We start from the raw sequence: 21,988 nt of genomic DNA, 5'->3' as shown, positions 1-21,988 counted from the left end.
AATAGATTCGGTTTTGGTGAAGATCGGAATATGAATTTGGATATGAGAATTATTTAATTTTTTAAGACAGTGATTCTTCACCATTGAGTGATGGGGCTAAAACCAACATATAGCAGGATATCTCAAAGTTATGGACGGATTTTGCCCGATACTTGGTGGACTGGTTGGGTGTGTGAAAAGGACTAATCGATTCGATTCTGGTGAAGATCTGAATATGAATTCGGCTACAAGTAGTACTTAATTTTTAAGTGATTCTTCATCATTGAGAGATCAGGTGAAAAGTGATATACAACATATTTTAAAAAGTTATGGACGAGTTGTGACTAAACTTGGTGGATGAGTTGGTTAGGTGACGAGAACAAGCCGATTAGATTTTGGTTCGGGTCCGAATCCAGATCCGGTCTATCGGTGGGATACAAAACGTAAACTGTTCACCAGGCAGAGGTATGCTCGCTACTGAGTGCCGTTCTAGTTTAACCCTGCTTTTAGCTTCGTGTGCGTGAGGTAATAATGTTTTGTATTAGTGGATAAATTATAGTACAAAATTTTTATAGCATGACACAAACAACTAGTACATCAATACAGATAGTTACAAAGTTCATTTTGTGCATTTTCTCGTGAAGGAACCTCATAAGCAAGTTTGTAGAATTAGGACCCTGGTGCAAACAAATCTCGATTCAATCATTGAAATCACATCGACATATAAATGAGGGAGACGAGAATGAATGAATATGAATGATCGTTTTAAGGCCATTTTCCCCGCTGGAGCGGGGGTTAGCCTTGCGGGCCCCATGACAATCATGGTTCCCTGTTTGAGGCAATGTTTTTTTTATGGCCGGATGCCCTTCCTGACGCCAACCCTTGGTCACGCTCTTACGAGGCACAGGGATACGGTGTACACACCGTGATCATTCATCCCAGCAAGCTGGTACTCAATTTGCCGACCTCGGAAGGATGACAGGCTGGAGACAGGGGGGAGACGAGAGACAGAGGAAAATGAGGGGGAGAGGGAAGGGCCTGCAAAGCTATTACATCATGTACATTTCCCACGCAGTAGTTGTAGTATATTCTAAATATGAGGTGTGAAGTCAATTATACCATTTTGGGGACTCTTGTAACTTGTTACTTAATTAAATTTGTGCAGTAATTTGTGTTACTGATTTGTGTGCAGCATGAACCTGAGAGTGAGCAGGAGATTCAGGATGTATGGGGGAGTGGAAGGAGGCAGAGTGGAAGCATCTACTGAGGATGAGGATGAGGATGAGGATGAGTATGGAGAAGATGGAGGTGGTGTGGGTCGAGCAGCAGAGAAAGGAAATTAATATGATGTTAGAGGGGAAGGAGATCAGATAAGGAAATAGGTCTGAGTATCTGGGTGGAACATTGACCGGTAAGTCAGTGCGTAGGTGCAGAGGAGGATTCAGATGGGTGTAAATGTGTGGTGTGCGGCAGAGGGAGTAATGGCCGGCAAAGATATCAAGTCGATTGAAAGGGAAAGTTTTGGTGTCTTGTGAAGCCAGCCTATTTTGCGGTCTCAAAATGGTGGTGTTGACAGTGACAACAAACAACAGGTTGCATGTCTGGAAGAACAGTTGGATCAAGAGAGTTGCAGGAATGAAGAGGCTGGATAGAAGGAGGATGGATGCACTGAGTGATGAGATTAGTGTGCAGATGAGCTTTACGGGGAGATTAGTGAAATGCCAGCTGAGATGGGCTGGACCCTTGGTGTGGATGGGGGAAGAGAGAATGCCAAAGAGAGCGGATAAGTTCAGGGAACAAGGTAGGAGGAAAAGAGGAAGACCACGATTGAGATGGGAGGATTGTTGGAAGAGGGATATCAATAAAGTAGGGGATGTTTGGAGAGCGGAGAGAGTTGGCTGAGGACAGAGGGAAGTGAAGGTGTATCGTGGTCTCGGCAGGGCAGAAGCTTGGTACCATTGGACCTCAACTCTGATGAAGGGAAGAGAAGAACTTGAGAATTTTTTTTTTTTTTTGTTCAAGTCCATTCAAGCTATTCATTTCTTTAACATGCAATTACAAAGAATAGAGCATGTTTGGGACATTATTGTGCATAGATTTAATAAAATTGAGTCTCCTGTGCCAGCCCCAGTACATTTGGAGGCTGCTTTGTACCACTCTTTTTACAGCGTAGCCCATCGGGCAGAGCCGTCTCGAACAGTTTGTCCGTCTGTATGTATGTATGTATGTATGTATATATGTCCCCTCAAAGTATACCAATCAGAGCTGAGAATCTGGTCACATGACAGGGTGATGTGATTACGTCTGATGTCATTACGGTGGGGCAGCGGCTGACTCTCCACACACCGCCATGTTGATTTATATTTCGTTCATGCCGAACATATCGTCGAACCTGTTGTACATCACAATCGCCATGCTCTACTTTTATATTTTTCATTCAGTGTGAAACACAAACAAACCGATTGTTAAAATGACCATCAAATATCGAAAGCATCGGCGTTATGTCTTCCAACAATACTCCAACAATACGGTACGTATAGGCCTTAGGCATTATGACTCACCATCCGCTTCGGACAAATTAAACCCAGGTTTCTTAATACAGTGGTATCATTTCAGTAGTATCGTTTTTGTAGTAATAATAATATTATAGTAAATATAACCATAGCACTTTAATCCCAATGTCGTGAATGGAAAGTTGATGGATTGAAGCGGTGTAACCGTGCAAGTAAGGAATTCACCTCGGTTCAAAAAAATATATATAATTTTCGTAATAATAACGGAACGTTATTATTATAGTAAAGCTAATCGTAACACTAATCAGTTTGTAGTGACTGCAAACGTACTGGAGGTTAAATATGTATGTTATATATACACAAAGAATTAAGTTAAGCACCCCCCCCGTTTTTTTACAACCTCGCACATTACAAGTTTGTTGTCGTCAAAACAGTGTAATATACCCATGTTATTGCTATATTTTCTGGAGAAGTGATATTATGGTCACATAAAAACATAACAATCATGCCGTTTTCAATATTTTATTCTGAATAATTTAAGGTGAAATTTTTTGGGAATTTTAGGCATATTTTCACCTCAATTTAAGTATGGAGCTATAGGTCCATCACGGACAGTGTGGATGACGTTTATGTTTTCTAACGTACAGTCATTGTTCTGAGAAGACCTCTAGCGATCTTTGCGTCAATCCCATCTTCATGGATGACAACGCCAGGCCTCACCGTGCGAGACGCGTCCGAGCCTTGCTGGAGCAAGGTGCTGTGACAACCATCCCCTGGCCTGCGTACAGTCCTGACCTGAACCCCCTCGAGCACGTTTGGGACATGTTGGGACGACAAATTGCGAAGATGGTCCCTCCAATAGCCAATCTGGATGAATTGGAACGTGCATTACATCGGGAATGGAACAACCTGCCACAGCAACGCATACGACGGCTTACAGGGTCTATGAGACGTAGGGTTGAGTCAGTGATCCGATCACGTGGGTCCTACACACGTTATTGACGCAAAGATCGCTAGAGGTCTTCTCAGAACAATGACTGTACGTTAGAAAACATAAACGTCATCCACACTGTCCGTGATGGACCTATAGCTCCATACTTAAATTGAGGTGAAAATATGCCTAAAATTCCCAAAAAATTTCACCTTAAATTATTCAGAATAAAATATTGAAAACGGCATGATTGTTATGTTTTTATGTGACCATAATATCACTTCTCCAGAAAATATAGCAATATCATGGGTATATTACACTGTTTTGACGACAACAAACTTGTAATGTGCGAGGTTGTAAAAAAACGGGGGGGGTGCTTAACTTAATTCTTTGTGTATATATGTATATAATGTATACATATATATAAAACCACCTTTAGAGGCCATTTTTCCCCGCAAAGCGGGGGTTGGCCTTTTTCGGGAACCGTGGTTGTTGTTTTTTGGTCCCCTTTTTGAAGCAATGTTTTACGGCCGGATGCCCTTCCTGACGCCAACCCTTTTTGCCGCCTTTAACGACAAACAGGGAATTACCAGTGAACTGGTACTCAATTAGCCGACCTCGGAAGGATGACAGGCTGAGTCAACCCCCCTGGCGTTAATTCAGCGATCGACCGGGATTCGAACCCAGGATCCTAGGATCCTAAGCCGGCACCCTAGCCGCTAGCCCAACACCAGGGATATATACAATATATATATACATATATATAACATATATATTTAACCTCAAGTACATTTGCAGTCACTACAAAGGGATTAGTGTTACGATTAGCTTACATTACAAAAGGACTACTCTTACATTTACTATGAAATAACTGAACTATCGCGAGGCTACGTGTTGCAGTGTGACTAAACTATGAGGGGAAATTAACCTTTATTTGTAAAAAACACAAAACTGCAACAATATATATATATATATATGTATTATATATATATATATATATATATTGTTGCAGTTTTGTGTTTTTTCCAAATAAAGGTTATAAAACACAAAACTGCAACAATATATATATATATATATATATATATATATATATATATATATATATATATATATATATATATATATATATATATCTATATATATATCTCTATATATATATATCTATATATATATATATATATATATATTGTTGCAGTTTTGTGTTTTTTCCAAATAAAGGTTAATTTCCCCTCATAGTTTAGTCACACTACAACACGTAGCCTCGCTATATTTCAGTTATTTCATAGTAAATGTAAGAGTAGTCCTTTTCCTGTGTTAGTTTTGCGTTGAGTAGAATAATGAGAGTTAGGTTTCCTTCCAATGCCTTATGCTGCCTCGATGCTTTGGCTTTGGCGCGAAATGCCATGAGGCAGGCCTGGACACGTCGATCAAGGGTGAAGGAAGGCAGGGCAGGAGAAGTGGGAGCGACCGGTAAGCCCGAGCCGCCAATCAGGGCTCGAGGGGAGTGGCTTAGCACTGCGGCAAAAGGCGTGTTTTGGAACATTCGATGCGGGCCAGGGTGGAACCATATAACCCTGTGCCCGAAGCCCCCACCTCAGTTATGAGGAGGGACGCGCTGTATTCAGTTATGAGGAGAGGTGCGCTGAGACGAGATATATGAGAAGGGAGAGGCGCTGGACAAGTTCTGAGAGTGCGCGGTGTTGAATTGAGTTACAAGTTGAGTTCGCGGTTGAGCTTGTCAGATCCTCTGTTGAGTTACAAGAGTGAAAGCGCGGAGTTGTATTAATCGCGCTGTGAAGGACCGCCGTGCCGGGCGAGAGACGCGCATATCTTCCTGCGTGCCTTTGTTCGAGATACGCGCTGCGAGGATCCCTCCCGCCTGCCTGCCTTCGTCGAGGGACGTGCTGTGACCGGCAGAGGGCCACGCCGGGTAAGCTGTTCCTGAACGACAAAGCCGGCGCGTCCAGTGCATGAACTTTTCCTCCTTCATCCCCCTGAATGTGTGAGTGGGCCCATTGTCTGGGGAATAAGCTAAGACTGTATAATATCTGCCCTGTGTCTCTGTTCTTCTACCGATCATTGTAAATAATAATTAAACGTGTTATTTCTTTGATTCGACCATTTCGTCCCTTCCATTATTGACAGCGTGGTACAAATTATATCGCTCTAATCGGGTTCCAATAACAAGGTAATAGCACGGACCACGTGGTGCGCGATCCGCTCGGGTGCACTCAAATTACGCGTGGTTCGTGCGAGACTTGATCCCCGCTGCCGCGGCGGCGTGGGTACTTAGGTACGTGTGAACATTGTCCCGAAACCCTGTCCCGCGTCTAACCGGAAGTGGCGACTCAAGTCTCGCGGTTGCGACGAACCAAGGAGAACAAGGGGCTTAATCTCCCCTTGGTAAGGGAACGGGGGTCGAGCAAAAACCGTAACAATATATATATATATATATATATATATATATATATATATATATATATATATATTGTTACAGACACGACTTTGATGTTATGGTGGGCCGAGCGGAATGGCCGCCGTGTCCGCACAAGTTACCCGATTATACTCGAACCTTGTCCGAGTCGCGCTATGCTAAATCAATGATGGAAAAGACACAACGGCTGGATTAAAATGACACGACACCAAGGGTTCAGTTCTCAAGACCTCCGGAGGAGGTTATATTAGGGCGGAAGGTCAGATTACGACAAGAGGGACAGCATAGAAAGGCAGGCACTTAGACACACTCTTATATTAGCCCCGACAGACGACAGATAAACGGGACAAAACTGACTCACACGGGGATTGATGGCAAGGAAAGCGGGTAGTCGATGGCTCAAGGTGCACCTTGGCTCAGGGGCAAAATCGACCCGGTCCAGTCCAAAGATGCGGGAGGTCTCACTCAGCGCTCGGAGGTGGTGACTTGTCTTCTCAAGCTGGGGGCGCATCTGACGTCACGTCCGGTAAGTCGCTGCGTATATCCGGCGGGGAGTGACACGCCCTCGGCTAGTTAGCTCCGCCCCAGATGGAATCGGTCCGCCCTTCTTATTGGGTGCGGGGGGGTTACCGGCTCCGCCCCTGACGAGGAGCTGACAGCCGGCCCCTTCGTGGTAACCCCGTGGAGCGCATGGGCAATGGCGGCTAACCACGCCGGAGTGAGGACGCACACTCCCCGCGCCGCGCCGCCCCCAATCTCCTCTGTTGTTGTAGTTGTAGTTGTTGTTGTTGTAGTTGTTGTAGTTTCATGGGGAAGATGGGAGGAGGTAGGGGAAGGTCCTAAACTCACTACTGGTGCCATACAATCACATTCTGGTGCAACGAAGAGTCAGAATTAATGGAAACGAGTCCTTAACTGACATAGACTAAGAATAACTAGCAAGATGTCCGAAAGTTGTCTACGTGAGATGCGGTGGACCTGGGCACGACATTTAATGGGGGAAAAAGGGGAAGGTCGGTTCTACAGAGTGTTATTTACAGGCAATGGGACTAGGGAATGGGGGATTGGGGATAGTTGGGGAGTATTGGGGAAATAGGGGAATATTTACAAGCGGATATGGATAGAGGCCAAATCCCATATCCGCAACAATATATATATATATATTTACATATATATATATATACATATATATATATATATACATATATATATATATATATATATGTATATACAGTGGAACCTCGACTTACGAGTGCCCCAACTTACGAGTTTTTCGAGATACGAGCCGTCACTCTGGCAGTTTATTGCTTTGAGATGCGAGCCGAGATCCGAGTTACGAGCTTTCGCCACCCGGTCACGTGGTTATCTTGCCGTGCACGTACAGTATCTCTGTCGTAGTATAGCGCTGCATTTTAGTTTTCGCATTTCGGTTATTTTGAGTTTATGCCGCCAGGTGGGCTCCGGTCACGTGGTTATCTTGCCGTGCACGTACAGTATCTCTGTCGTATAGCGCTAATGATATATAACGCCGCCGATAATGATATGATAATTTATGATAATCTATGCAGCACGACGTGGTCCTCACGTCACACAAGGCGCCTTTGCCGGCGCAAAACGGCTGACGGCTCTCTCAGGGTCAAACTCGGTATCGTTTTGAGCGCACGGTTCAGACCTTCAAGAAAAAGTTTATTTTGTAAAAATCGAGCCACGCGTTCAAAAGATATGACCGGTTTTGTTCGCCGGCACGTCGGCGCTCGAATCGAATCGAGTTAAAACGAACACTGCCGTTGTCGGGTCCGTCTGAGACAACCACCGGGCCTAGAACGCTGGGACCGGTCTCGTTGGATAGGCCTGGATCAGATCTCGAAACGCTGGAAGCTGCACCTCTCTGTGATAATCTTGTGGACCATGACAAGAGATCGTGCGACACGTGGTTATCATGCCGTGCAAGTACAGTATCTCTGCCGTCAACTTGTTCAGAGTGCCGGCGATAGCTCGCCTTCTCTTTGTGGAAAACACGGTGAGATCCTTAACATCCAACAACTAATGGGACGCAAACGGGGCGCCCAGTTTAGCGGTACACACATTGATGAATCACCCTGCCTGTGATTCACCCATGACAGGTTATAGCTGGGTCGGGATTCAAACCCAGGCTGGACAGTTTAGACTTTAGAGTCAAGTGTGCGTACCTCCAGTCCAGGCCATCCTGCCAACTTGTATGCTGCATACAGGTGAAATATAAAGCGCGAGATATTTTTATATATACTGTATATTTAAAAAAAAATTGGTGTGGTTTTTGGCGGGCTGGAACGGATTAATAGCATTTCAATGCATTTCAATGGGGAAATTTGATTTGAGATACGAGCAATTTGAGTTACGAGCAATTTGAGTTACGAGCTCGGTCACGGAACGGATTAAACTCGTAAGTCAAGGTTCCACTGTATATATATATATATATATATATATATATATATATATAAATAGCGGCACTTTTGTGTCTGGCCGTCATTACGTATATGATGTCATTACGGCGTAAACACCCGCTCACTTCGAGAGTGGCAGGAAATGGTCATTCCTCATTGGGGTATGTAGATTACAGTCGATATATGTGTCGTGAAAATCAAGGATGCCCACAATGCAAATCAAGGATGTCCACAACGTACTCCAAACCAGAGCTTTAATCCACTTGAATACGACTCATCTACAAAAGATACAACACTATGAAGCAAGCAATCTCGTCCATTACAACGGCAACCACAGTAATGCAATGACGAGTACATGGCATATTTCATTATTCATTCTTACAAACCTGAAGCCAGACTATAGCAGGAAATGAATCCCATCTTCCCGACAGGTGGTTATATAAAGAGACAGTCAGCAGACACTTGTGGATGGAGGAGGGAACTGCACGATGATGAAATCTAGTTTCGCACCACATTCACCCACCATTTAAATTTCAGCTAGTGTGCGACTATGTTATAAACGTGCGTTGAGACACGTCACGTGCATGACGTGACGTTGAGCATGGCTCATTGTAAAGAACTCTCCATGGGGAATAAAATGTTAATGATGTCATAGGTGCCTCCATTATGACATCATAATTCGACAAGTACAAAACTTCATCCAATCAAGATGCAATTTCTTGAGCGCCATGTCGGCATAAACTGGTGGAAAATAAATAAATAATGATGACTTCATCGGTCACGTGGTTCGGCCACCATCTTGTAAAAACCGAAAAACTTTGCACCTCTATATCTCCGAAAGTGCTGAATAGAAAAAATGGAGACATGGCTTATTGTAAAGAACTCTCCATGGGGAATAAAATATGGTCATGATGATGTCATAGGTGCCTCTATTATGGCGTCATTCGACAAGTACAAAACTTCATCCGATCAAGATGAAATTTCTTGAGCATAATCTAGGAATAAATTAGTTTAGAAAACAAATAATGATGACGTCATCGGTCACATGGTTTGGCCTCCATCTTGGGGAAAACCCGAAAAATTTGCACCTCTATAATCTCTGAAAGCGCTGCATTAAAAAAATTGAGACATAGCTCATTGTAAAGAATTCTCCATGGGGAATAAAATATATTAATGATGAAGTCATAGGTGCCTCCATTATGATGTTATAATTCGACAAATACAAAACCTCATCCGATCAAGATGAAATTCTTGAGCATCATCTCAGGATAAATTGGTGAAGAAAGAATAATAATAATGACGTCATCGGTCACGTGGTTCGGCCGCCATATTTGTTTTAACACATCCTTAAAAACCACTGAAAACACGTCCTGATGAGGGGCTGCAATCTGATTGCTCTTTATAGTTTTGTTTCTGTTTTTCAGGAGTGCATGTCATGTGCACATTACAAAAAAAATTAGACATTCGTCAAAAGCGATGTCTCATACCATCATCATTAAAATTAATGAAATACACAATTTTTATTTTTGTTTTATTTTTAATTGTTTTTCAGATAATCCCTACTTGCATCTTGCTGAGCCATTGTACGATAGTGATCTTGGAAAGAAGTTCTTCAACGTCCCCAAGCTTGACTCCAGATATGGTAAAACGCCGATTTGTGTTCCCAGTCGCAGGCAAACTACTTTGTACACTGTGAAGTAGTTTTCCTAAAGCACGTGTTTCTGCAGGCCGCCTGCCCTTTTGCATGCGCGTGTTACTTGAATCGGCACTGCGAAACTTTGATGGCTTTCGGGTAACCCAGCAAGATGTGGAGCAAATCCTGGACTGGCAGAAGGCGAGCCAGCACGGAACGGATGTCTCGTTCCGGCCTGCTCGCGTCATCCTTCAAGACTTCACGTAAGCATAATGCAGGCCGGATCCTTGCATGGCCGTTTATGCACATTTTGTTTTGATTTGTCACGTCGATTGTACAATGTCAGCTGTATGTCGTCGTCGTCGTCGTGGAAACAGAAACAAAAGCAAAATTTCCTGATTTTGAAATAAATCGTACATCGTGTCACGTGCTGTTGTCATTCACATTCAAACGCTTTTATAATGCTTTCTTTGTTGGTTTTGCCTAACAGCAGTGCTTATTGCAATGAAGACACTTCAAATGTAGATCTCATTTCTTGCATGCCTGACAAAACTTATTTTTTTCAAGTCAGCAGCTTGTAGTGCAACACTGATGTTATGTCACGTGCACATAAAAGGAAACTGTGTGGAGATGTGGTGGGTAGCAGCCTGTTTAAAAGGTAGAATGATGGATGAAATAAACGGAAGGTTTACCGAGGTACGAGGTATGCTCACTGCTGTGGGAAGCACAGATAATCCAACGCTTCGGGTTTTTTTACCCTTCATTGGAGCAAAAGTGCGTGATTAATTGTGACCTCTTTTGCCCCAACGAAGGGTTAACGCTGGAAATACAAGTTTCTCCTTGCTTCCTGCGGCAGTTAGTGTACCACAATCAATGTCACATTGATATACCTGTTCACTGACGCACATTGGCACTAGTTATGTTCACCAGCAAGACTAGTTCTTCATTCTGTTTAAAAGGTGCCTTTCGGTGTTTGAGTATATGTTGTTGTTGATAAAGATAAATTGTAAAACAAATCCTAGTTTGCATCCTGAAATACTGATTATGGTGCCTAATGTTAATTTCGTTTTTATGATCCAGGTTTGTGTGCTCACAAAGTTTAAAATCGAAAGCTTACAATTTATTGAGAAATTACAGCCTTTTTATTGTGGTTACACGAGTAAAAGATGGAAATCTCAACGCATGGCTCATGGATTTCCTCTCCTGTCGTAGTCAACCTGTGGCTCTAAATGGAATTCTCTCATCTCCCCTTCCTGTCCAGGTTGGAGTTCCTCAAGTCAGTGTTCTGGGCCCTCTGCTTTTTCTGGCCTACATTAATGATCTCTCCGACTCTCTGGAAAATTCTTTCTATCTCTTTGCTGATGACTCCACTCTGTGCCGTTCCATATCTCGACCCTCAGATCGGCAGGTAGCAGCCTCTTCACTCCGTGCAGACCTGGATAAAATCACAAACTGATCAAACAAGTGGAACATGTCTTTCAATCCTGATAAATGTCACACACTCACTTTGTCTCTCCAAAAAGACCGTCTGGACAACCCTCCCATCTACTTTCTCAACAATACTCTCCAAGAAGTTCTATCACTCAAGCTTTTGGGTCTCACTATCTGCCATGGTCTTTCCTGGGAAAACCACATTTCCAAGCTGGCCTCCAAAGCCAGTCGCCGACTGGGCATCATCCGTCGTGCGAAGTCCTTTCTTGGCACTATTGAGCTTCTCACCACATACAAAGCTAAAGCTTTCATCCACAGCTTGATGGAATACTGCTCTCCCGTCTGGGCTGGTGCTCCTGACTCGCACCTAGCTCAGCTTCACGCTGTTGAAACCAAAGCTTTCAGAATCATTGTAATCTCCCGCGATGAAGCTGATTCTGACGGCCTTTCACTCTCTCACCACAGGCAAGTTGGTGGTCTTTCTATCTTCTACCCACTCCTCTCTGGCCTTGCTTCCCCTGCTCTGTCTGTGCTCTGTCCCCCAAATAGTCTTTCAGGATGAACAAGATCTGCCAGCAACCCTCTTCTGTTGAAACTGCCAAAATCAAGACTCTCCACTCACCCTTCACTCTTTCATTCTTCTTTTTTCCCACCTCTGGAACAAACTCCCACACTTTTCAATCCTACTCCTCCCTCCAGGTCTTCAAAACAACTGTTCACCACCTCTCTTATCTTCCCCCATCCAAAACGTTTATCTTTTCTACCCCCATTAAAACGCTGCAAATCTACCTTTTTCGAAATCCGTTTTCTTTCCTGAAAATCCCAGAGGGTTCCATTGCAAGCCTTTTGATCTTCCCCAGTGCCGTGTCAAATTGGACTCAAATTGTTTTGTCATATTTGGATGGTTATGTTGGCCTTTTTAATTAATTGGTATGGAAGTGACAATGTCTCGTACACGTGTCTGCATCCATGTGGAACAAAGCTACCTTTAACAAGTGCTTCCACCTGTGCATACCTCCAGTGGAATCCCAGCGGTGGTAGACTTTGCTGCGATGAGGAATGCAGTGGAAAGCTTGGGAGGAGATCCAGCAAAGGTGAATCCAGTGTGCCCAGCTGATTTGGTTATTGACCATGCCATCCAAGTGGATTTGATTCGCAAGTGAGTGGTTGGTTTTCAAGGTTTGGAACCAAATTTTCCTGTTTGTTCTTTGGCTTCTGCCGAGTTTGTTCCCAAGGTGGTGCATTTGTTCTTGTACACGAATTATAAATGCTCTTATATTTGATTCTCCATTTTTTCTCTTTGTGGTTTGTGTTCATAAACATCTATGTGGTACTGAAACTTCACGGCATTTTTGCAAGTACCTTGTTCTGAGCAAGATGCTGTTTGATTAACATATTTGTGTTTTTTTTTTGTTTGTGCTTATGTACTTTATCCCCACGCTTTAAAACATCCTCCCACCCCCCTGGTGGAACCGCCGGTCTAAAGGTCAAATACCAAAAATGCAATTAGCGTATACATTTATTTAAAATAATTGTATTTTTATATGAAACTTTGAATATGCATTGGGGGACGACGCATTGAATATTTAACAATATTTTGGGAAACTTCCGCTGAACTTGGGGACGACTAAGAAGAAGACCTTTGTTGGTCGAAAGCTTGTCGAGAATTAAAGATCGACCGTCCTGAAGCTATGTCCGCGTCTGATTTAATCTCCCGATTATTTATTTAATGCAAATGAGACGCCCTGCTCGTACTGTGGAGTTTCTACTATTTCACAGTTGTGTATATACAGACTTGGCATTTAATATGGAATTTTTTTTTTGTGGGGGTGAACTTACTTTTCAAGATGACTTAGAACCAAAAGTTCATTGGAATTATGTTGAAATTATTCTAGATTTTGTTAATGTGACCTTTAAAAGAAACAAAAACCACATTTGACATTTCGAAACAAATAAATTGATCCTTGAAAGTGATGTAAACTGATATCGAACTCAATTTATGGACAGTACTGTGTTAAACCTCTGTACGTTTTCCAGAAGTATCTCTTTATTTTGCACATTAGCCCAATTTTTTTTTAACAAAAACAAAAGTTAAATTACGATTGGGATTACGGACAGTAAAATTACAGTTCAGTACTTCGTGTAACCCCCACGAGCATTCAGGAGAGCACGTACACGTTGAGGCATGCTGTTCACGAGATTTGCCAAGGTTTGGACAGGAATCACTTGCCATGCAGTGACAATAGCCTGCTGCAATTCACGCACAGAGGTCGGCTGCTGGTCCAAGTGGTCAATTTGACGCGTTAATTCTGCCCACAAGTTCTCTATCGGATTCATATCCGGGGACATGGCAGGCCACTCCATATGCTCTACACCACGGTCAGCAAGAAAGTGTTTGATCATGCGAGCACGATGAGGCCGTGCATTGTCATCTTGGAAGATAAAGTTTCCTCGAAAGGCTGCACGAGCAAATGGAAGCAATTCTGGAATCCTTCTTCCAGAATGGCCCTGTACTTGAACTGGTTCAGGTTTCCATTCAGAACAACCAGGTCAGTTTTTCCCCCTGCATGAAAAGCAGACCAAACGGTCACCCTACCACCTCCAGCCTGGACTCTTGGCACTATGCAATCTTTGTTGTAGGCTTCATGCACTTGTCTGCGCACTCGGACGCGGCCATCTTGACGATAGACCAGAAATCTAGACTCGTCACTGAAGATCACGTGATTCCAGTGTCCTGGCTGCCATTGACGGTGCTCTCTGGCCCACTGCAATTGGCGCTGGCGGTGTTGTCTGGTCAGGCGTGGCTTTCTCAGGGGACGCCTGGCACGATAGCCTGCTTGAACCAGTCGTTGGTTGACTAGCCTTCTGGATACAGGCACATTTGTCAGTTGCTGCCACTCAGCCCTAAGCCGATTAGCTGACTTGGTACGGCCATTGCGGACTAACCGGTGCAGCTGGCGATCATCCCTCTTTGTGGTTCTGCGGGGACGTCCTGGCTTCGGTATTGGAGTAGGGACACCCCTCTGAACATTTCGTTTCAGGATCTTTGACACCTGACATTGAGTGATGCCATACTGCCGAGCAATAGCACGCTGTTTCATGCCGTAATTTCGTAAAGCCACCACTCCATGACAAACAGCATTGTCAAGTTGACGGACCATCTCCAGAGGAAGCGGCAATAACTTTTGTAGACGTGCAGCAGTTGTTTTCCACTAATACAGAACGCAACAACCCTTGTATACCCGACTGTGAAGCCAATCATCAAATGCACCTGTCCGTACATTTTGCCACGCCACCTGTGATATAATTCTGTTGTTGACTTCTTGCTGCGACAGACAATCAGTGACATGGTTCTTTTAACAAATAAATCACCGAAGGGTAAAAGAAACTCACCAGATTGATATACTGAGTTAAGAAAGTAAACCCAAGTCAAGAAAAAAAAAAAAATTCCATATTAAATGCCAAGTCTGTGTATATATATATATATATATATATATACATATATATATATATATATATATATATATACATATATATATATATATATATATATATATATATATATATATATATATATATATATATATATATATATATATATATATATATATACATATATATATATATATATATATTGTTGCGGTTTTGAGTTTTGTACAATAAAGGTTAAATTTCCCCCTCATAGTTAGTCACACAAACAACACGTAGCCTCGCGATAGTTCAGTTATTTCATAGTATGTGTGAGAATAGTCCTTTTCCTGTGTTAGTTTTGCGTTGAGTAGAGTAATGAGAGTAGGTCCTTCTCATACTTCCATTGCGTTATTCCGCCTCCATTGCCTTATGCCTCTTACGCCTCTTTGTGCTGCCTTTGGCTTTTTGGCGCGAATTATAACGAGGCCGGCCTGGAGGGTCGGGTCGGGACAGAATGAGGGCGGCGAAGAAGCTGACGGTAAGCACGAGCCGCCTATCAGGGCTCACGGTGTGGCTGCAGCACTGTGTCACAGGGCGTGGTTGGAAGGTTCGAGAAGGCTCAGTGCGTGTCGATATAACCGTTGCGCAAAGCCACCAGGAGCAGTTGGCGGTGAGTTGGCATTGAGTGAGGAGTTGAAGGAGCGCGGTCAGCAGTAGAGTTTGAGAGATACGAGATCGGAGAAAGACGCGCATGAACCAAGATACGCGCTCATATTAAAGTGACGCTCGGTTGAGCTTGAAGCCGAGCCGCTATATTGCATTGGGTTACGCGAGTGATAGCGCACTGGTTGCTAAACGCGCTGTGGAACCGCCAGCCGCGCTGAGAGATGCGTACGTTTCCTTCCTGCCTCATCACCTGCCTTTTGTTTGGGAGACGCGCTACGAGGATCCTTCCACCGCCTGCTTGCCATCATAACGGGACGTGCTGTGACCGAGGAGAGCCGGACGGGGCCGTTCCTGGACGACCAAGCCGGCGCGTTTGGCCTGAACATCATCCTGCCTGCAATTCCCTGTGTGAGTGTGACCGGGCCCGAGTCTGGGATTTAAGAATAAGACTGCTTAAGTTCTGCTCTGTGTCTCTGCTTCTATCGATCATTGTACATAATATTGGGAATAATAATTAAACCTGTGTTCTTCCTTCCATTCGATTGTTCTTGTGTTTTCCATCATTGACTAAGCGTGGTACGAATAGAAGCGCTCTAATCGGGGTCCAATAGTAACGGTGACTGCACGGACCATGTGGTACGCAATCCGCTCGGTGTACTCAAATTACACGGGGCTCGTGCGAGGCTTGGTTCCCTGCTTCCGTGGCGGCGCAGGTATTTAGGTACGAGCGAGACGTGGTCCCGAAACCCTACCTTGTGTTTGCCCGGAAGAGGCGTTTCAAGTCTCTCGGTTACGCCAGGCCCAGAAAGAACAAGGGGCTTAATCCCCCCTTGGTAAGGGTAGGAAGGGCGGCAGAAAACCATATATATATATATATATATATATATATATATATATATATATATATTGTTACGGTCCACGGTTAAGGATGGTATGTTTGCCGAGCGGAGGCTCCGCGACCTAACAGTTTCCCCAATTCACCCGAGCCACCCAGACGTTGGCCGTATCGCGCCACAGCTACTCAATAGGGAAAAGACTAAGACGACGAATGTGAAGAAAAGGAAGACGAAGGCAAAGAAAGGTTTGGAAATACGATTACTATTTACAGGCTCAAAATAACCAAGGAGAAGGAAAGATAAGAAAATAATATACAGAAGCTTTTAGAGACACAGTGAATTCCTTATACAAGCTTAATTAAATACCCATGGACAGAACAAACAAAACAAACTCACGTACGCAAATGGATGGAAGGGTAGGAATCGTTTGGAGGGATGAGCAGGTGGGATCACAGGGCACAGCGAGCAGGTCCACTCCGGGCGGGAAGTGAGGAGCCGGCAGCTCCTTGTATTCGGCTTTACAGTGCACGCCGGCAGCTCCTTGTATTCGGCTTTACAGCGCACGCCGGCAGGGTCACTTGCTGCCCCGTCAGGGCTTCACACGGCTGGTTGAAACGGGGCTGGTTGAAGCGGCTGTTTGTCAAAGGCTTTTCGTATCTCTCACGCAACTCCGGTGCAACTCTGAACTCTCTCCCGGTGGACTGCCAACCCTCTTACGCACCTGGACTCATCTGCCGTATCTTTGGTCTAGCTTGTCCCAGCGATCGTCGCACCCTTCTCTCATACCTTCAACGCGGGTCTGACACGCCCTCTTCGGTTTCGGTACCGCCCTCTCCCCCGTGCTCTGTTTCGTGACCTTGTATGGTAATCCCACGGGCTTGTCTCCTTATTTGGGCATGGCGCCGACGGCACGCCCCTCGTGGCGAGCCACGGGCTTGTTTCCTTATTTGGGCATGGGGCTGAACAGCCCCGCCCTTCGTGGCGCGCCCTGGGCTTGCCTCTCCCTGGCGACCCCGCCCCTCCTGTTCAAACAGAGCACGGAGCACATATTCACTATCGCAGCGAAATGAGAGGGCGTGCATCCCACGCTTGTGAACTGCTTTACCCACAGATGGAGAGTTTGGCTGGGAAATGGAATGATTGAAGGGGAGCTATTCTTAATTGATTCGGTGCAATGGATTTGTCATTCTAATGGAAGACAAGGCCTTACTCTAAAACACATAATAAGATATAAGCTACTGAACAAGGGTTTTATCGTGTCCTTCAATGTGGTGTTTCATGGAATAACTACCGGGACGCCCTTTTTACCTTTACACAACTCTGGAGGCAGGAGGGGCCATATTCAACAATGTTCATCACCATTTCCAATATAATACAACACAATCAAAAAAATGCAATCCTCATATCCGCAACACTATATATATATATTTATTTATATATAGTTACGGATCTGGGGTCGGCGCTCCCCTTACCAAGGGGGGGGGTCAATCCCCTTGTCTTTTACACTGGCCGATTCCCCTAGTCCTGGAAGTATGACGTCACACCCGGTCAGCGCTGAATAGGGTATTAGGCCTATCCGTCCTATGACCTAAGTACCAGCGCCTTCCGGTACGCAAGGAAATACTCCCGCAGTGTAATTAATGGATTACGCCGAGCGAAGCGAACCGCGGAATCCGAGCCGTTAACAAGGACTAAACCCGATTCTAAAGCATTGGCCGAAATCGCGCCACAGGAACTCAATCGGGAAATCACTAAAGCGGTCGGATGAGAAAGGAAACCAAAGTGAAGGGAGAACAGATATTTATTAATTACTATTTACACAAAACCCAAAGAAGAAGAAGAAACGAAGGTCATTTACAGATGGAGCAGAAGACACAGTGCAATTCTTAACTTATACAGGCTTACTTACTCCCAGGGACAATACAGACAGAACGAACTCACGTACACGAAAGGGGATTGCAGACAGGAATGAATGGAGGGATGAGAAGGTTCAGGTGGGACAACCGGGCTGGAAGGTTTTCTTGCAGGTCACGGCAAGCAGGTCCGCTCCGGGCTGGAGGCGAAGAGCCGGCAGCGCCACGTATTCGGCTTCACACCGGCAGCTTTCTCCTGCGTCCTCGGCCTCATGCGCTCTCCCTCCACAGAACTCAGAACTCGTTTCAGCGCACCTTCCCTCGGAACTCAACTCAACCTCCAGAACCGAACCGAACCCGGTGGGGGTGCCGCGCAACGGGTTTTATAGCCCGCCCCGTCGAACCTTCACGAACCTGCCAGATCTTTCTTTCTCCGCCCTCTCAAGCCATGCCCACTGATTCCTGCCTGGTTGTTCGGGCGCTCCCTGGCTCCACCTTCGATGACGAGGTGTGGGCCACGCCCTTCTTCTCCGCCTTTACCACGTGCGTAATGGAGTTTGGGGCGATGTGGAGCCAGTAAACACAGCCCCATGTAATGGTGGCAAACGCCGCATTACTGGCACTTTTAGGAGGCCATTGGGGGTATTCCCAGAAAGGGATCTATCTTATTTGATTGAGGCAACGCAGAGTCAACTATTGGAAATACATGGCCTTAACTGAAACACAGAATAATGAAATAACTATGAAAGGGCCTATGATTTGCTACGTGTTGCAATGTGGACTAACTAAGGTGCGATCATTTCAATTAACAGCCAATTAAGGGGAAATGTACACAGGGGTTATTTATAAGGAAATTTAATACTAAATTTAATGTGAAGGTTCTAAAAACCATTATTTATATATATATATATATATATATATATATATATATATATATATATATATATATATATATATATATATATATATATAAATAATAAGTTTACATGTCTATTATATTCTCCGTAGGTGATTCTGTCTGTCGAACGTCTGTTCGGGGGTGTGGCTTCCTCCGTTGAGAGTAGCTCCACCCATTCTGGAAGAGGCTTATATAAAAAATAATAACCACCTTTATAGGGCATTTTTCCCCGCAAAGCGGGGGTTGGCCTTTTTCGGGAACCGTGGTTGTTGTTGTTTTTCGGTCCCCTTTTTGAAGCAATGTTTTACGGCCGGATGCCCTTCCTGACGCCAACCCTTTTTGCCGCCTTTAACGACAAACAGGGAATTACCAGTGAACTGGTACTCAACTGGAAGAGGCTTGAAAAACAAATATCCACCATTTTATTTACTTGCATAGACTTCCGACTTCCGGTCCCTCGAGCGACGAGGCTTGCTTCGATCTCTCCACGTCATCAAACTTTGAGTGTTTTCCCGTTCGTCTCTGTCAAATTTCCACTGGGTATTTTGTTGTGTATGTGTTATTGTGTGTTTCTATTTGGTTTTGGTTTTGTAGTTGTTGCAAATTTGTGTAATTAGTCGTTTTTTTTGTTCGTGCCGCGTGCGCGGCCTGGTCTCTCCGGGCTCCCTCCCCCCCCCCCCCCCCCCGTCAGTGTTTTGTGAATATGGGTTCTTTCCTTCATAGTATTTGCTTGTTTCTTTGATTTTCTTTTCTCCCCCCTACCTCTTACGATATCTTACCCTTTGTCCAGCGTTTTAAAAACAGAACAAACAAATAAACAAACAAAAAAATTCTATATTAATTCTTTCTCTCCTCCCGGACACATGCTTGTTCGCTCTCCTCCTCGTCTCGACTTGTGCCCCGCCCCCTATATCTCGTTTTTCTTCCACCTCTGCTCCTGCTTTCTCAAATCCACGTTCTCACTTAGAGAATTTTCCCAGATTGTTTTTCATGGTTTTGTTTAAATATTATTTAAATATTTTTAAACCGCAGCCGTGATGCTGACGCCGCCCTCCTCACTCCCCCCCCCCCCCCCCCCCCCAGAATTTCCATGTTTTGAACGTTTCCCAGTGTGTACCCTGGATTAGAATAGGTACACCGTATCCCTGCATGTCGTAAGAGACGACCAAGAGGTTGCCTCAAAAAGAGAACCATGACAATTACAACTACATATGGGCAGGGTACAGCCCGAAGTGGAGATCGGTTTCTGAGGTTTGGGACATGGAATGTAGGGATAATGACAGGGAGATCAGGAGAAGTGGTGGAATTATTGGTCAGAAGAAGAGTGGACATATGTTGTGTGCAAGAGACGAGATGGAAGGGAAGTGGTGTGAGAATGGTGAAGGGTAGGCAGGGACAGAAATACAAGTTTATGTTGCAAGGGTGCCTGGAGGGCGTGAACGGTGTTGGTGTCATGTTTTCTGAGGAGTTTGTAGACAGTGTGGTGAGTGTGACTAGAGTGATTGATAGGTTGATGATGGTGAAAATGATGATTGGAAAGCTCTTGGTGAACATCATCTCGGGATATGTTCCGCAGGTTGGTCGGAGCGATGAAGAGAAGGACAAGTTCTGGTGTGCGATAGAGAAGCTGATGGAAAACGTGAAAGATGAGGAAGTTGTTGTGGTAGGAGGAGACCTAAATGGACATGTGGGAAGGAGTATGGATGGTTTTGACGGAGTTCATGGGGGTTACGGATATGGTGTGAGAAATGGAGAAGGTGAAAGGATTTTGGAGTTTGCTGATGGAGCTGATTTGTTGATTTGTAATACTCAGTTCCAGAAAGAGGATAATAAGCTTGTTACATACACGTCAGGTGGGTCGACGACAACCGTTGACTACCTGATGGTGCGTAGGCGAGATAGGGGGCACCTCCGGGACACAAAGGTGATCCCGGGGCAGGAGGCTGTTTCACAGCACCACTTGGTTGTCTGCGACATAAGGGTGAAAGGTGCGAGGAGAGCTCGGTGGGTGAAGTACCAACCGAGAATGAAGGTGTGGAGGTTGAAAGAGGTAGGGAGGCATCAAAAGAGAGGCTGAGTAGGGTCGAGGATGATGTGGTTGAGATTGAAAGTGGTTGGATGTCAATGAAAGCTAGTCTGTTGGGAGCCGTTGGTGAGGTATGTGGATGGACAAAAGGACCACCGAGGCACTCGGAAACATGGTGGTGGGATGATGAAGTTGGAAAGAGGATTGACGAGAAGAGGAAGAAGTTCAAGGAGTGGCAGAAAGCGAAGGGTACGGGAGCAGAAACAGCAGAGCATGAAAGTTATAAGGCAGCCAGGAAGGCTGCAAAGAAAGAGGTAGCAAAGGCGCAGGAGGCATGTCGGAAAATGTTTGGAGAACGCTTGGATTCGGAAGAGGGTCAGAAAGCAGTATTCAGGATTGCAAAGCAGATAGCGAAAGAGGTGTGATGTGATGGGGGTGAGTTGCTTGAAGGATGAAGTGGGACAAATCGTTGTCGACCCAGATGGAATTAAAGGAAGATGGAAAAGATATATGGAAATGCTGTTGAATACAGAGAATGAATGGGATGGCAACATAGAGAGTAACCCAGTTTTAGGACCGGCTGAGAAGATAACTGAGAAGGAAGTTGAGGAAGCGATAAAAGCAATGAAGGGTAGAAAAGCGGGAGGGCCGACGGGAGTTGTGGGAGATATGTTGAAGGCAGCAGGAAGTTGGGGTGTGAAGAGAATGACAGATCTGTAATCTGGTGGTGAAAGAAGGCCACATTCCAGTGGATTGGGAACTGAGTACCCTCGTCCCTCTATACAAGGGGAAAGGTGACCCTCTGGAGTGTGGCTCGTACCGAGCGATAAAGTTATTGGAGCATGGAATGAAGGTATTGGAAAGGGTGTTGGAGAGGAGGATAAGGAAGAAAGTGAAGATCGACGAAATGCAGTTTGGATTTATGCCAGGAAGAGGAACGACAGACGCGCTTTT

At 44.8% G+C, this 21,988-nt stretch overlaps 1 protein-coding gene across 1 annotated transcript in view; it reads left to right on the top strand.

The window, feature by feature from the left end:
• LOC137421938 (cytoplasmic aconitate hydratase-like) overlaps nucleotides 1-21,988 on the top strand; it is a 68,725-nt gene that overhangs the window by 17,921 nt on the left and 28,816 nt on the right. The window contains exons 2-4 of the mRNA XM_078773057.1: nucleotides 9,833-9,922; nucleotides 10,008-10,176; nucleotides 12,366-12,503. Coding sequence (XP_078629183.1) covers nucleotides 9,833-9,922; nucleotides 10,008-10,176; nucleotides 12,366-12,503 — 397 coding nt within the window. The remainder of the gene's footprint in view (nucleotides 1-9,832; nucleotides 9,923-10,007; nucleotides 10,177-12,365; nucleotides 12,504-21,988) is intronic.

This window comes from Myxine glutinosa, chromosome 2, assembly GCF_964187855.1.
Source record: "Myxine glutinosa chromosome 2, kmMyxGlut1.1, whole genome shotgun sequence".
Classification (NCBI taxonomy): Eukaryota; Metazoa; Chordata; class Myxini; order Myxiniformes; family Myxinidae; genus Myxine; species Myxine glutinosa.
Note: the sequence above shows the minus strand (reverse complement) of the source record. Positions and strands in the feature narration are given on the sequence as shown.